The 13,736-nt window shown below is 57.0% G+C and overlaps 2 protein-coding genes across 10 annotated transcripts in view; one reads left to right on the top strand and one right to left on the bottom strand.

Annotated features, from left to right (window-relative positions):
- Window positions 1-7,898, top strand: part of PHF21A (PHD finger protein 21A) — a 191,935-nt gene extending 184,037 nt beyond the window's left edge. For all 9 annotated transcript variants that reach the window (XM_044259173.1, XM_044259172.1, XM_044259171.1 and 6 more), the window contains 3 exons: window positions 1,054-1,129; window positions 1,528-1,631; window positions 2,981-7,898. In XM_044259173.1, coding sequence (XP_044115108.1) covers window positions 1,054-1,129; window positions 1,528-1,631; window positions 2,981-3,238 — 438 coding nt within the window. In that variant the 3' untranslated portion in view covers window positions 3,239-7,898. The remainder of the gene's footprint in view (window positions 1-1,053; window positions 1,130-1,527; window positions 1,632-2,980) is intronic.
- Window positions 7,899-8,237: 339 nt separating this feature from the next.
- LARGE2 (LARGE xylosyl- and glucuronyltransferase 2) lies at window positions 8,238-13,245 on the bottom strand. Its single transcript, XM_044259163.1, has 13 exons — window positions 12,961-13,245; window positions 12,552-12,634; window positions 12,178-12,301; window positions 11,740-11,911; window positions 11,507-11,611; window positions 10,939-11,051; window positions 10,727-10,852; window positions 10,495-10,650; window positions 10,204-10,364; window positions 9,550-9,828; window positions 9,079-9,228; window positions 8,800-8,995; window positions 8,238-8,546 (listed from the first exon to the last, which is right to left on the bottom strand). The coding sequence occupies exons 1-13, from the start codon at window positions 13,243-13,245 to the stop codon at window positions 8,337-8,339; spliced, it is 2,160 nt and encodes a 719-aa protein (XP_044115098.1). The 3' UTR covers window positions 8,238-8,336.
- Between the last annotated feature and the right edge of the window lie 491 nt (window positions 13,246-13,736).

The following is a 13,736-nucleotide window of genomic DNA, read 5'->3' as shown; positions in this document are numbered from 1 at the left end:
TATAAAGTGGCCATCTTGCTATTTCATGGACTTGAAAGGCAAACATTAACTGCCCTAGCCTCTTCCCTTCTTCTCTGTTTAGTTTCTGGTTTCTTTTTCTCAGCTATCCATGTACCTTTATGTTTTTATGATAAGCTCTCTCAGCATTTTTTGGAAGTAGGCGAAGTATAAATAATAAATAGACCGAGAAGCTTAGCAAGCTTTGGGATGCTGCTCAGTTCTTTGGAATCCTGTTTGAGAGAATTCTGGTTTTACTCTTCTATTTTTTTAAGATTTTATTTATTTGACACAGAGAGAGCAAGCGAGAGAGAGACAGAGAGCAAGCACAAGCAGGGGGAATGGCTGGCAGGGGAGAAGCAGGCTCCCTGCTGAGCAAGGAGCCTGACATGGGACTTGATCCCAAGACCCAGGGATCATGACCTGAGCCAAAGGCAGCCGCTTAACTGACTGAGCCCCCCAAGCACCCCAGTTTTCCCCTTTTAATCCTAGTCTTCATCCTACTGTCTTCGAGAGGTAGTAGAGACCATTCTCTCTGTGTTCTCTCCTGATGCTGCTCTATGACCGTCTGATAATTTTCTACACAAGGTCTAGATTATGCTTTAGTATTTGGAACTAATTTTTTTAATTTTCTTGGTCAGGCTATCTTTGAGGGTCATGAAAAACTAAAATTGAGACATGCCGATCAAGGATAAAACTATCAGTGGTTGCTGCTGTCCTGCAGGCCTGTGGCTTGTCTGCCGGTGGTTCTGGCTGTCAGAGCGGTTGGGCCTTATATGTGGCATAGATGAGAAGCTGGGAATGCCCAGCCAGGTCCCAGCCTCGTCCCAAGCGGGGGCTCAAGTGGCTTGGCTTTTCCTGTCATTGAACCTCATCCTGTCAGGAGTATCTGGAACTTCATAGTCTAGAAACCATAGACCAGGGTTTTGCAACCCTGCCACCGTAAGTCCTTCCTGGATTGTGTCTGCCAATAGCTACAGACAGCGTTGCCTATCACTACACAGGGGATGTGTGTTTATACCACCTTTCAAGGTAAAATTCTAACCCTCGTTTCAGATGCTGAAGAAGGAAGAAGCAATTCCATGGCCTGGAACTTTAGCAATTGTTCATTCCTATATCGCCTACAAAGCAGGTAAAGAATCATCTTCATCCCCTTTTGTGTAAGCCTCCCCTTGCTTTAAAAAAAAGTATTAGAAGGCCGCATTTGTTTTGCTTTCAAAAGGAAATTTAAAGTTAAAAATGAATAGCTTTTCTTGAACAAAATGAAAAGATTGTGTAGTATTTTCTTGGGGCGGAAGTCCTACTTAGAGCCAGGCCCACACCACAGCCAGTCCCCTTAGCGTACCTGGCCGCACACAGAATATGGGAAGCTCTGTGGGCGTGATCTGCACGCCAGCTGGAGTGCAGGAGAACTTTGGGCAAAATACCTTCTTTGGCCAGCATTCTGAACACAGTGGCCTTTTCAAAGAATTTATTGTTAAAAACAGTTTCTTTTTTTTCTTTCTTCTTCTTCTTTTTTTTTTTTTTCAGCAAAAGAAGAAGAGAAACAGAAATTACTTAAATGGAGTTCAGACTTAAAACAAGAACGAGAACAGCTAGAGCAGAAGGTGAAACAGCTCAGCAGTTCTATAAGTGTAAGTAGAGCTCGTGCCTTCAGCTGTGGCGACAGACCAGGGCCCTTGCACGGCCAGTCGTCCGTGTGGCTCCCGGGGCGGGTTCAGGTCCGTCAGCTCACTAACACAGGAGACTTGGGGTGGACGCAGAGTTCGCCTCCGGTTACAGTCTGGCCCTCAGGACAGGTGGCCAGTTGGTAAATGGTGCCTTCGCCAAGCTCTGGAGCCTCTCACTGGCTTTGGTCTGAGAGAGGATTTTCAGTCTCCAGGCTGAAGAGATGCCGTAGCAGCTACAGCAGGATGGCCACACCCCTGTGTGTCCCTCGGTGGGTTTGGGAGGAGTGTGAAGCCTCTCCCCGTGCCAGGGAGACACAGATCAGGCCCCTGCAGAGAAGCTTTCTCATCGTCCTAGTTGGTGGTCTGTCTGCATGGCCTCTCATTCCCATCCTTTCTTCCACACCCTGCTGACGGAGTCTCCAGGTTTTCCTGACCAGCCTGAGGAAGAGAGGTTCCTGGAGACAAGTATTGGAAGTAAATACTGTCCGGCCTGGCCTGTCCAGGTGGAGATCAGATTGTATTTGCAGCAGAGATTCTGAGGCCCCTTTCAGAGCAAGTTTTACTTCTCGTTGAGTAGGTGCCCCTCCCCTTGTTGGAGCCGGGTGGCCTTAGCCCTCGTGGACAGCAGGTGGGACCCTGGACTTGGTGGCAGTTGGGCTGTCCCACTCGGCTGCCTTCTCTTCATCACCGTACTCCCCATGGCATGCGGGTTTTGCATCTCTTCCTGCCTAGAACAGAAGCCAGCAGCTGTGGGAGACCTTGAGCAAAAGGGCAAAAGACTCCGAGTCCATGACCGAGCAGAAGGGTTTCTGTTGGCTGCAGTGTTTGATTCTCCCAAATATCACTGTGCTGCCCCAGGCGTGCCTCTAAATTCTTGCCGACCAAGTGATCCTCAGTAGCCCTCCAATGGGACCCAGATACCACTGGCTCATTTTCTTTCCTCGAAAGCTTGGCCCAGTCCTGAGCACGTTAGCACCCACTTGCACGGCAGGAGCATACCGAAACCTGTCCCAGCAGCCTCAGCACTGCTCTGGGAATGTTGTTTTTAAATTGCTTTTCTTTTGTAGCGTTAGAGTGGTAATTCACATTTGGTTTTAAGTCCTAGTGTCAAGCAGGGTTGGCTTTTAAAGCATGCACTCGCACTCTCCTTCCTTCCTGTTGGGCCTCCTCCTTCCGTATGGCAGTAGCGCAGAGCAGAGCAAGGTCTAGGGGCTGCACACCAGCCAGCAGGGTTCTTTTCCCTGGAGAGGGCCGCCAGGCCTGTCAGAAAAGCCACGGAGGCTCAGTGCCACTGCCCTTCTCATTTGCTGCAGAAATGCATGGAAATGAAGAACACCATCTTGGCCCGGCAGAAGGAGATGCACAGCTCCCTGGAGAAGGTAAAGCAGCTGATCCGCCTCATCCACGGCATCGACCTCTCCAAACCTGTAGACTCTGAGGCCACTGTGGGGGCCATCTCCAACGGCCCGGACTGCACCCCCCCTGCCAACGCCGCCACCTCCACGCCGGCCCACTCCCCCTCCTCCCAGAGCTGCACAGCAAACTGTACCCAGGGGGACGAGACTAAATAACAGAGCCCCGCGAGGAGAAGCCACGGGATCCCGGCAGCCAGGAGAGCAAAAACACTGAAGACTCTAGAAAAGCAAAGCCGGATTTCTTCTGGAAAGTACAGAATTCTTTTGGTTCTTTGGTTCCAGAGAGAGAGAAGATGCTTGTGCCAGGTGGCACCAGAGTTTGCCAATTGATCCTTCTTATTCTGTGTGTACATGCAAAGATTGGACCATGTTACATGAAATAGTGCCAGCTGGAGGTCCTTTGCCAGCACCATGCCAAGTGAAATAATATATTTACTCTCTCTATTATACACCAGTGTGTGCCTGCAGCAGCCTCCACAGCCACCATGGGTTTGTTTTTGTTTTGTCGGGTGGGGAGCAGGGACGGGCGGAGGGAGGAGAGCAGGTTTCAGATCCTTATTTGCCGAGCCGTTTGTTTAGGTAGAGAAGACAAGTCCAAAGAGTGTGTGGGCTTTCCTGTTTCTAAACTTTCACTACTATAAAACCAAAAAAAAGGAAATCGAGTTTAACCAACCCCAGTGCCCAGAGGAGGGATGGGAGGGAATTGGGGGGGAGCCGGGGTGGGAAAAGTCTATCAAATAAGCAGTATTTCCTATTGTCTGGGGTGGGGCCCAGTGCACGGAGAGGGGGACACCGAGGGCAGCCACGGGGTCCTTCTCCCACACCCCGCCTCCCGCCCTGGGCGCCCCCGCCACTCCCAGCGCTCCTTCCCCGCTTTGGCAAATTGGCGTGCGTCCCCGTGAATGGTCCGGTTACCTTCCCTCTCCGAGAACAGGCAAGAGGCCGCCCCAACGGGCCATTGCCCGGGGCAGGGAAGAAGGGTGTGTGTGTCCAGGAAGGAAAAAAAAGGTGGATCAGTGATTTTTACTTGAAAACAAGCTCCATCCCTTTTCTATATTTATAAGATTCTGAGCGAAGCAGCACGCGACCCAGGTGTGTGTGAACTGAATGGAGATGTTTCTTTTCTCTTTTTTTTTTTAAATTTTTGTTTTGTTTTGTTTTGTTTTTCTTTAAGAAAAAAAGTTTTATTTTGTTGTTTATTTTACTTTTTTGGTAACAAAAACTAAAATAAGGAATAGAAAAGCTGTTTTTCAGGCTGACAGTCAATTAAGGGTAGTCGAGGCCGTGCATGGTAGGGTAGGAGTCATAGTGTCAGTGAGGTCCAGTGAGTCCGTGTGAGTCCTTGTGTCATCGTCCGGGCACTGTTTTTTATGCAAGGGCAAAAATCTTTGTATCTGGGGAAAACAACAACAACAACTTTTTTTTAAATTAAAAAGGAAAATAAAAGATATTGAGGTCTTCCTAGTGTTACTTAAATTAAGATCAAGGTAAGAAACATTGTAAAAAAAAATTACAAAAGTGCTATTTGTTTCCTAAAAACAGTGATTTCTATTAAAAAGGTGTCAGAACTGGAGAAAATGCTGTGTAGTTATAATTTTTTAGCACAGAACCTGCTGATCATGATGACATTTTGCTGTGTTTGGTGTCTCAAGACTGGTGGGCTAGTGTCCATGATTTCTGTCCTCTGGACGACTGCAGCCCTGATGGGCGCAGCCGAGCCCTCCCACTACTCTCCTCTCCTCGGAAAGGACTGTCCTCTCTTCTTGCCGCAGGGATCTGGGCTTCTGTTCTTGAAGCCCACGTGGAGTGTGGATGGTATCAGGGCCCTACCCTACCCATTGTCTCCTCGGATTTTGCTAGAGCAAAAGGCTGGTGCCTAAATAAGATCCCTTCCTTTGGTGCTGCTCTCCGTCTTTCAGCCACCAGCATTGTGAGTGCCTGGGGGACAGCTTTGAAGGACATGGCCAGTGACACTCATTGGTGCCCATGCGCCCTGGCCTTGGTGGGAGGGTGCAAGGGGCAGGCTGGCTGCATCAGCCCTTGGTGCTGAGAAAGGATGAAGGAATGAGATGTCTTGAGGGTACATGGTGTCTCTGAGACAAAGAGCCCCGGGGTGGCCTTTGTGTCTGTCTTGCCTTTGAAGAGGTCTGACTCTGCAGCCGCTTTCTCTGCCTGCTGGCTCCAGGTACCCGAGATAGAGTTTACTGCCCTTTGCCCATCCACAAGCTTCCTGGGCGACCTTTGGCTAGAATCGCTGTGCTTGCCTTGGCGTGGTCCTTCTCCTTCTTGAAAAAACCAGGGTTCTGAAAGGCTCGGACCATTTCTCTCATCTTGCCTCGAGGGAAGTAAATTTTGTCAGGTGTGTGCCGTCATCGGAGAACTTGGCCCGTTGTGTGCCTGGCCCACAGAAGGGAGGCAGGCGCTCCTCGTCCCAGCTCTCCTGGGACAGCTCTCCCAAGCCCGCCCCATACTGCATAATGGCCAGAGTCTAGAAGGGGCAGAAAAGGTCCCGTTAGTTTCTCCTTTGCCCAGTAAGTCCCAGAGATCCCCATTAGAAACCTGAAAGCAAACCCAAGAGAAAGGGACACTTCTTAGGTCAAATATGCCTCATCTCTACTGGCCATTTCACCTTCCCAGGAATGTTAGGGGATTAAGAGTGGCTGCACAGCCTCAGAGTCAGGCCCTGGCTGTGAGGTTGCCTGAGGGGGACAGCAGCCCCCCTTTTCTCCTGCAGAAACCAAGGTGCTACGTCTAGTCAGGGGGCTTTGGAGATGCCTGGACTGGTCGGAGGCATAGTTGGCAGAGGTTCAGAGCCCGGCAGCAGGCTGTACGCCCGGTCTTCCGCTCTCCCACTAGACTTGTCTGAGCCCAGGGACTGGGAGTTGCCATATGATACCTGTCTTTTCTTGAAAGAAGTTAGGAAGCGATCATCACTAGAAGCCTTTGCTCAGAGAGGAGCTGCCTGAGAATTCTTGGGGTGTCGGCGGAGACGGGGGCGGGGTGGGTAGAGCTAGGCATTGATCGGTAGGTATCTTGCCTGCTGCTTTGAGAACTCACACTCTGGCCTTGCCCGAGGTTGGGATATGGATTGTTCCTAAAGTGTGGATGCAAGCTGTTCTGTGAGCCAACTAGCATGGAGTACGAAATGCAACCCTGCCTCCAGGCCCCCACATTCTGGCCTCAAATTCCCAAACTCTACTTACTGCCAAGAAAAGGCCCTGGTCACCCCATCTCCTTTTCCTCTACTGTCCTGCCAGGAGAAGACCGTCTCTCTGTGCCCTAGACCTTGGGTGCTTGTGACCCCTGAGACACACATTCAGGACTGCCTCACCTGGGCTGTCTCCACCGCTCTCCTTTCCTCTCCTCCGCTGCTCTTCCGCCATGCCCGGGCCCAGCTGCCCACAGGCACATCTCAGACCAGCTGGCTTGGCAGTCACTTCAGAGGCCGGGGAGTGGCTGATCTGGGACGAGGAGCTGGCTGCCCCCGGGCCCTTGATCAGGAGGCCAGTGGCACAGGCACCGCACCCTGGAGCCGGTGAGCTCATGTCACTGTCATCTTCCCGCCTCTCGCATTCTTGCCAATACCGCCCGCAGGTCCTTCTCTCCCGGAGCCTGCTGGGTCTTGTCTCACCGCCGCTGAGCTCATCCAGAGTTGTGCTTTCTCCCTTCCTGATCAGGCCCCTTGGGGCAACCAGGCTCGGGGCAGCCCCTGGTGGGGCCTTCCTGTGTGGGGCTGCACCCCGGCCCCCTCCAGCCTGCAGCATCTGAGGGCCGTTTCCCCGCGGGGCCTGCCCGTCCCGGCTTCTTCCTGGCTCAGGCCCGACAGGCGGTGCAAACCGGCACAATGGCTGCCCCCACGCTTCTGTCCGTGAGGGGGACCGTCTCCCGCTCACTGAGTCTGCATGTACCGTTGGCCCTCCAGCCATCTCTGAGACTTCCTCTTGGGGCCAGCTAGAGCCCCTGTGGGCTCTTGCTCCCAAGTCACAGGACACGCTCTAAGCGGTTTCCTCCCTTCACTCCCTTTTAGGGTGTGGTCTTTCTTATTTATCCAAAGGGCTTAATTTAGGAGACTTTTACCCCAGGGGTAAAAGGCTCTTCTGGGTAGTAGGGCGGATGGTGGCCCAGGTATTCTCCAGGTCCAGGGTTCTCCAGGTTCCATGGCTTCTGTTGGATAGGGGCAACTTTGCTCAGTGTAAAGGACTGTGGGCCTCACCCCCACCCCTCGGCTGGGCACCCCTGGTGGGTAACAGGAGACCCATTCGCACCCTGGCTTACAGCCGTCCTCTGTGTCCGCTCCTCTCCAAGGGAGGGGGTGGCCCCTGGGAAGACAGCCCTGGCCCTCCGGCAAGAGTGAAGGGGAGGCCACAAGGTCGCCCCCTCCAGAGAGCCAGGGTAGAACTGAAAAATCGCCCTCGCAGAGGAAGGGCAGGCCTCACAAATTACACTTTGCTCCCAGCTCCCACGGGGCCCTTCCTCCCTGAGGACTCCCCCACCCCCCACCACAGCCTTTGGCCTCTGCGCCTCTGTGTCGTTGGGTCCTCAGCCCAGGGTAAGCTGCAGTCAGGCAGGACAGGACGGGCAGCCAGAGGTCAGCGAGCTCCGAGCAGAAAAGAGCCAGCCAGCCCCCAATCCTGTCTCTTGTCCACGCCCTTTGTGATTTCAGTCTTGGTAGAACTTGTATTTGGAGTTTTGTGCTTCAAAGTTTTTGTTTTTGTTTGTTTCATTTTTGTTTTGAGGGGGTGGGGGGGATCCAGAGCAGCTGATCAATTTGTATTTATTTATTTTAACATTTTACTAAATAAAGCCAAATAAAGTCTCTCAGCCTCATGGTATTGGGTTTGGGGCAGGGGAGGGTGGGCAAGACACACTCGGGTCCCCTGGCCCTCCTGCCACTCCGGGGAGACTCAGCCCCTTCCTGGCTGACCCACACCCTCATGCCCCAAACCAGATGGAACATGAAAAAGAGAACTTTAATTACAAAAAAGGAATGTACAGATGAAGGTGGGGGAACCAGCCCCAAACAGCTGGGGCACCAGGAGAGTAGACCCCAGCTGCAGCAGCAAGGGGAGGCCCCCAGGACCCGCCCCACAGGTGCTCCAACGGAAGCCCTTTCCACTGAGACCTTCAATAAGTTAAGTAGCGGGGGGGGGGGGGGGGCAGGGAGGGTGGCTGGGTTGCTCCAGTGTCTACAGGGAGCCCTTGAGAGCCAAGGGGAAGCGCAGGGGTGAGCCATGGAGGGCCAGCCTCGGGGAGGTCAGGCGGAGCCTCGGGGTGGCTGCAGGGCGGTGAGGTATTTGAGGGCAGCAGCCCCGTAGTGACGGGACAAGTCCTGGTGGAACTCATCCTTGAGGACCTGGAGACAGTCACGATAGGTGGGGCTGGAGCGGAAGCGAGAGATGTCAAGGCTTGGGGCATGCGGCAGGTGGATGGTGAAGGCCTCGGGCAGCACCAGGAGCTCGTATTCCTATAGGACAGAAGCAGATGGACATCCATTGCCTGTGCTGGGGGGAGGGTTGCAGCTCCGGGGGATGGGGAGCAGGCTTATCTGATAACCTCTAATAGCCAAAGTAAGGGTCAAAGGGCAGATTTTAGTTCTACACCAGTGAAGTTTCTAATAGTACTGCTTAAGGGTTCCGTGTGCCGAGCCGAGGTGTAGTAAGCTCCCTGGGCCTGGAGGTATCCAAATTGAAACTGGAGGCAATAAGGCACATCCTCACCTGTGCATCCAGCTCCACGATGTGGGCCACCTTGTTCCAGCCAAAGCCTACGAATCGGGGGTCATAGCGGGGACAATCACGAGGCACCACCACATAGGGCTCGTAGTCAGCGGCCCACTGTACGCGGTATGGGGTCTGAGCCTCCCGCCAGCGGGCATAGTCTGTGGGCGCGTGACCCCGGGGCCACTCGTGGTACCTGTGAAACAGGATGGGCCTCGGTGAGAGGGTGGGGGGAGCCGTATGGGTGGGGGAACAGAGCGGAGCAGGGGCCTCCCCTACCTGAAGGTGTAGAGAGAGCCGGAGTCCAGCAAGGCCAGCAGCTCGGCCTTGGAACTGGGGAAGCGGAAGCGGTAGTGCAGGGTCTCGAACGCTGGCACCACCAGGGCCGCTTTCCGCTCGCTGCCCAGCTTCAGCTGCTCGATGGAGGCCCTGATCGGGGAGCGCCCATGAGTGCCGGAGGCGAGGAAGGCTCTGGGCCCAGCGATTCCCTTTCCTTTGCCGCAGGACCCAAGGCTAGCTGGCCCGACCGCCCCGCAGGAGACAGACAAGTGGGGGGCTGCTGCGGTAAGCGGTCCCAGCCTCCTTTCCTCTCCGAAGGCAGCCCGGAGAGCTGATGCAGCTCCTCCACCCTGCTATGAACCCCATCTTACAGGGGACATGGAGGCCCACAAAGGAGCCACCACACACTTGCCTAGGGTCCCAGTCCACACACACCCCTCTGCCGCTCCACTCCCCCCTCCCCGGGCCCACCTGAGGTAGTCGTAGAGGGAATAGGCAGGCAGGAAGTCAATGTCGCTGAGGAAGACGTAAGGCGTGAGGGACTGGGCCAATGCCACATTCCGCAGCTGGTTGACAGGGTAGAGGGGACCCTCGCGGTATACCACGTGGTAGGCCACGTTCTGCCGGGCAGAGAGCACTGCCGAGGCCTCGACGTAACGCAGGAACTGCTGGGCCTCTGCGTCTGTGAGGTATAAGGCCAGGCTCATGGGGCCCGGCCAGTGCCTGCACAGGGCTTCCAGCATCTGCAGCCTGGGGCGAGGGGGGTGGTCAGCCCGCTGGGGCAGCTCTCCAGGGCAGCAGACACCCCTTCCCACGGGTGACTGAGCACCTTCCCGGGCCTTTCTAAGCTGGTCTTACCTGACCTGCACAACGACCCCACAAGGGGACCCCTTCCCAGGGAACAGGTAAGAACAGCAAAGGCTGGAGATAGGAAGACTTGCCCGTGGTCCCCCAGCTACAGACTTCGGTGCCCAGGCACCCCAGCTGTTAACCACAGCCCGTGTCTCCGGATCCAGGAACTCCTCAAGCCTCAGGCAGCGAGCAGGAGCTCTTCCTCCCACCCACTGAAACCGTCCTCTCGGAATCCCCCGTCCCAGCCCCTGCCTTGCTCCCCAGTACTCTCACCGGTCCATAGAGAGCTGGGCCACCAGCGTGACGTCGTGGGGCTGGGGGAACGGCGGCTCATGGGGCAGGAAGGTCAGGTGCACGCGGTGCACAGTGAGCTGCTGCTGCCGGAACTCGAAGCAGGCATCTTCCTCGTCCAGGTGCGCCAGGGCCCGCTGCACCTGAGGGGGTTTCAGGGAGATGGGCGCCAGGGCTGGGGCGGGAGGGCAAGTCCCCAGACGAGGCCGGGTCCCATCAGAACAGGGAGGGGGCAGAGCCTCCCTAAGGTGAGGGAAGGCGGCTCCCTCTCACCTGCTCAGCCCCGGACGGGGGTGGGCTGGGGCAGCCGAAGAGCTCTCTCCGCAGGAGGTTGCCGTCATACTCCAAGAAGGTCAGGTGGAGGTTGCGGAAGTATCCCACGTGCTTGTTCTTCACGCGAAGCTTCTTGGGTGAGTTCCAGTGGATTACCTGGGACCCAGGAGGGTGATGTTCAGGGATGCGCGCAGGGACCAGAAGCCCATCGCTCGGCCCCAACCCCACTGACCTTGAGATCAGACGCCTCCGAGTAGCAGCGCTCAGCCAGCGTGTGGTCTGACAGCTGAACGTTCCAGATGCAGGGCAGGGGCTGCACCAACCCTGGGTGTTCCTTGATTATGGCATTGAAGATGTCCTGGGCAGAGACAGCCATAGTGTCGTGGCCCAGAGCCTGCCCCCCTCACCCTCCCACCGCTCCCCGTCAGAGCCCCCCCCCCAGACCTGGTCCGCCAGTGAGGTGGCCGGCAGGGTGAGGAGCTCCCGTGTGGCCGTCAGCTTCCACATTTGCCCCCAGCTAGCCTGCCGGAGCCGGTCCAGCCGCAGGAGGATCACACCTGCCCGGGGGAAGGGGTCATCATGCCCACCCAGGCTAACCCTGCTCCTGGGGTCAGGGCTCATGAAGATGTCTTTTGAATGTCTACTTTTTGACTTATTGGTATTTTCTGACTGTTCAGACAGGAGCATGGACCACTTCAGTCAACCATCATTCCTTTTGGAGGTGAAAGGGGGGCACCGCCCAGCTTACAGAGCACCTCCACAGCCATCTTCTCCCACTCAAGTGATCCCACAGCTGGCAACATCATCCGCATTTCATGGATGAGAAATCAAGAGGCCCAGGGGGACCAGGTGGCTTGGCCAAAGTCATCCAACACAGCCAAGGTTGGAACTGTTTTCCAGCTCTTCTCCTGGTGTCCATAGCACTATTCTTTGGGGGGGGGGGTGGCGGTCCCTAGCATTCTGTGTCCTGACCAGTGGTCACCCCTCCTGCCTCCCCCGACCACTGTCCTACCTGTGTTAAATCCCCTGCCTAAGGCAGGCCAGGGCCTGTGGTTCCTCCAGAGGTTGCCCAGGTACCAGTCGCTCTGATTCTCCACAAGACCGATCACCTGCTCATCTGGGAGGGGAGGGCATGAGGGAGCTCCCTGAGGCCGTCACTGGCCCTCGGCTCAGGGCTAGGCCACAGCCGGGCCTGGACAGGCCAGGGAGGGGGGACTGGCTGGGGCTGGGTCCCAGGCCTCTCACCAGAAAAGTGAGCAAAGAGTGCCCAGAGCTCTGCGATATCAGAGGCGAAGGTGACATCTGTGTCCAGGACAATGACACGGGCCAGGTCAGGGGGCAGGGCAGCAGGCAGCACTAGCTTCATGAGGCCGTACAGGCCAGAGTAGTGCTTGTTGGGGATCCAGGAGACCTGGGGCTGTGGGGGGGGAGGGGGTGGGAAGGACAGGGCTTGAACCCGGCAGAGAAGGGCCTATGAGGGCCAGAACATACGCCAGGGGTGACACAAGGGGAAGAAGGCATGGCCCCAGGGAGGATGAGGGATTTGAGCCTCAGTGGGTGTGATGGGATTGGAGGTTCCAAGGCAGCTCTAACCTCTCCCCCACGCCCCACCCCCGATGCCCTGGGAGGAAGGAAAGGACTGGGCACTGCCAGAAAGAAGTCCAGAAGGGCCAGGGCCCCTGCCTTGAGCTCCTCTGCGTCATAGAAGCTGACCCGGACAGCGGGCACCATCCACGTGTAGAAGAGCATCTCCAGAATGTTTCTGGCCACGGCATCAGTAACCAGATGGAAGTGCAGCGGATTTTTCCTTTGGGAAGGACAGGTGAGGAAAGCTGATAGGCCCAAGAAAGAAGAACTCAGGACAAGACCCACCGGAGGGGCTCAGAAGTGGAAGCTCAGCTTCTGCAGAGCTTTTCCGTCCCCAGCTTCGGATGCTGTTAGAACCATCTTCAACCACTGTCCCTTTGGTTCAGATGGGGCCACTGGAGCTCCCAGATCCCGCCCAAGCCTGTGTTCCCTTCCCCACTGGCTGACTCCCCACCCCCGACCTGTTATACCTGTAGAAGAGTACGGACTTCACCAGGGTGACGAGGTCTCGGCTGGAGTTGTGTCCCGCACACACGATGGCCACGTGCAATAGCTGGGGAGGGGATGACAAGGTGAGCAGCTGCCTCTCCCCCACCAGAGCCCCCGACGGGGCTGGCCAGGCGTAGGGCAGCGGAGCCCCGCCCGGCAACAGAGCTAAGGAAGACTGTGATGGGGGCACTCGGAGCAGGACTCCACCCCTATTTCACAAAAGGGTAAATTAAGGCCGGGAGCAGGGGAGGCGTCCCCGGCCCGCTGGTCAATGTCAGAGCCACCTGGCGGGGTCTCGCCAGGTGTCGCCATTCCCACAGGTGTCCGGGAGGTCCGGCTGGGGGCGCGGCGCCCCTGAGATTTCCGCCGCCAGGGGCCGCGCTCACCTACCTCGCACCTCGGCAGCGGCGGCGGCGGCGGGACGCAGTCCGAGTGGTTGTGGCCCCCGCGGTCCGCAGACGGGTCTCCGTCTAGGGCACCAGCGGCCGGCGGCCGCCCGTCTGCAGAGACACGTGGCGTCAGCGGGCAGGGGAAGGATCTCGGGCCCCTCCGCTTGCCTCCGCGCTCGCCGCGCTCACACTCCAAGTCCCCGCCGAACAGGAGGAATCCGATCAGAAGCAGCAGGAGCAGCAGCGCCGCGGCCCCCAGCGCCCGGGGGCGCCCTCGGGGCAGCATAGCTGCCGGCAGGGGCGCTCAGGGCGGAGCGCGACCCCGGGCTGTGAGCTCCATCGCGGTCCCTGAGGATCGGGGAGGGAGGCAGGAGGATCAGCCTTGGGCGACGAGGCCCGACGGCCGCCTGGTCTTCCGTCTCGCTCTCAGTCGCCACCTCACCTGCTCCAGCGGCTCGGGAACCCCGACCTTCCTTTTCCAGAAGGCGGCCGGGGTGCAGGGGAAGGGGGTGGAGGCGCAGGCCGGGCCCGTCCAGAGCGGGAGCCAGCCCCGCCCCCAACCTGGGTTCAGGTTTCACCTCCGCTCCGCTGAGCCCAAAGGGGCGGGGAGACCCCGGGGGTTGAGGGGTGGCTGGCCCCGCCCTCCGCCCCGACATCCGATGCTCCCCCCAAAGCCCGGGAGGAACCCGGGGAACCCCCAGGATGGCTGGAGGGAGCAGGGGCAGCCACCCAGGAAGCCACGGTCCCCGCCACCTGCCCTGAGCCCATCCCCCTCTT

Source organism: Neovison vison, chromosome 7 (genome assembly GCF_020171115.1).
Source record: "Neovison vison isolate M4711 chromosome 7, ASM_NN_V1, whole genome shotgun sequence".
Classification (NCBI taxonomy): Eukaryota; Metazoa; Chordata; class Mammalia; order Carnivora; family Mustelidae; genus Neogale; species Neogale vison.
Note: the sequence above shows the minus strand (reverse complement) of the source record. Positions and strands in the feature narration are given on the sequence as shown.

Bases quoted from the DNA above. Each gene is read 5' to 3' on its own strand.
- LARGE2 (XM_044259163.1), bottom strand. From the start codon at position 13,245: ATGCTGCCCCGAGGGCGCCCCCGGGCGCTGGGGGCCGCGGCGCTGCTG. The intron at 10,853-10,938 runs GTCTGGGGGGGG...GTCTCTGCCCAG, and splicing joins CCACCTCACTGGCGGACCAG to GACATCTTCAATGCCATAAT. The intron at 8,547-8,799 runs GTGAGGATGTGC...TCTGTCCTATAG, and splicing joins TCGTGGAGCTGGATGCACAG to GAATACGAGCTCCTGGTGCT.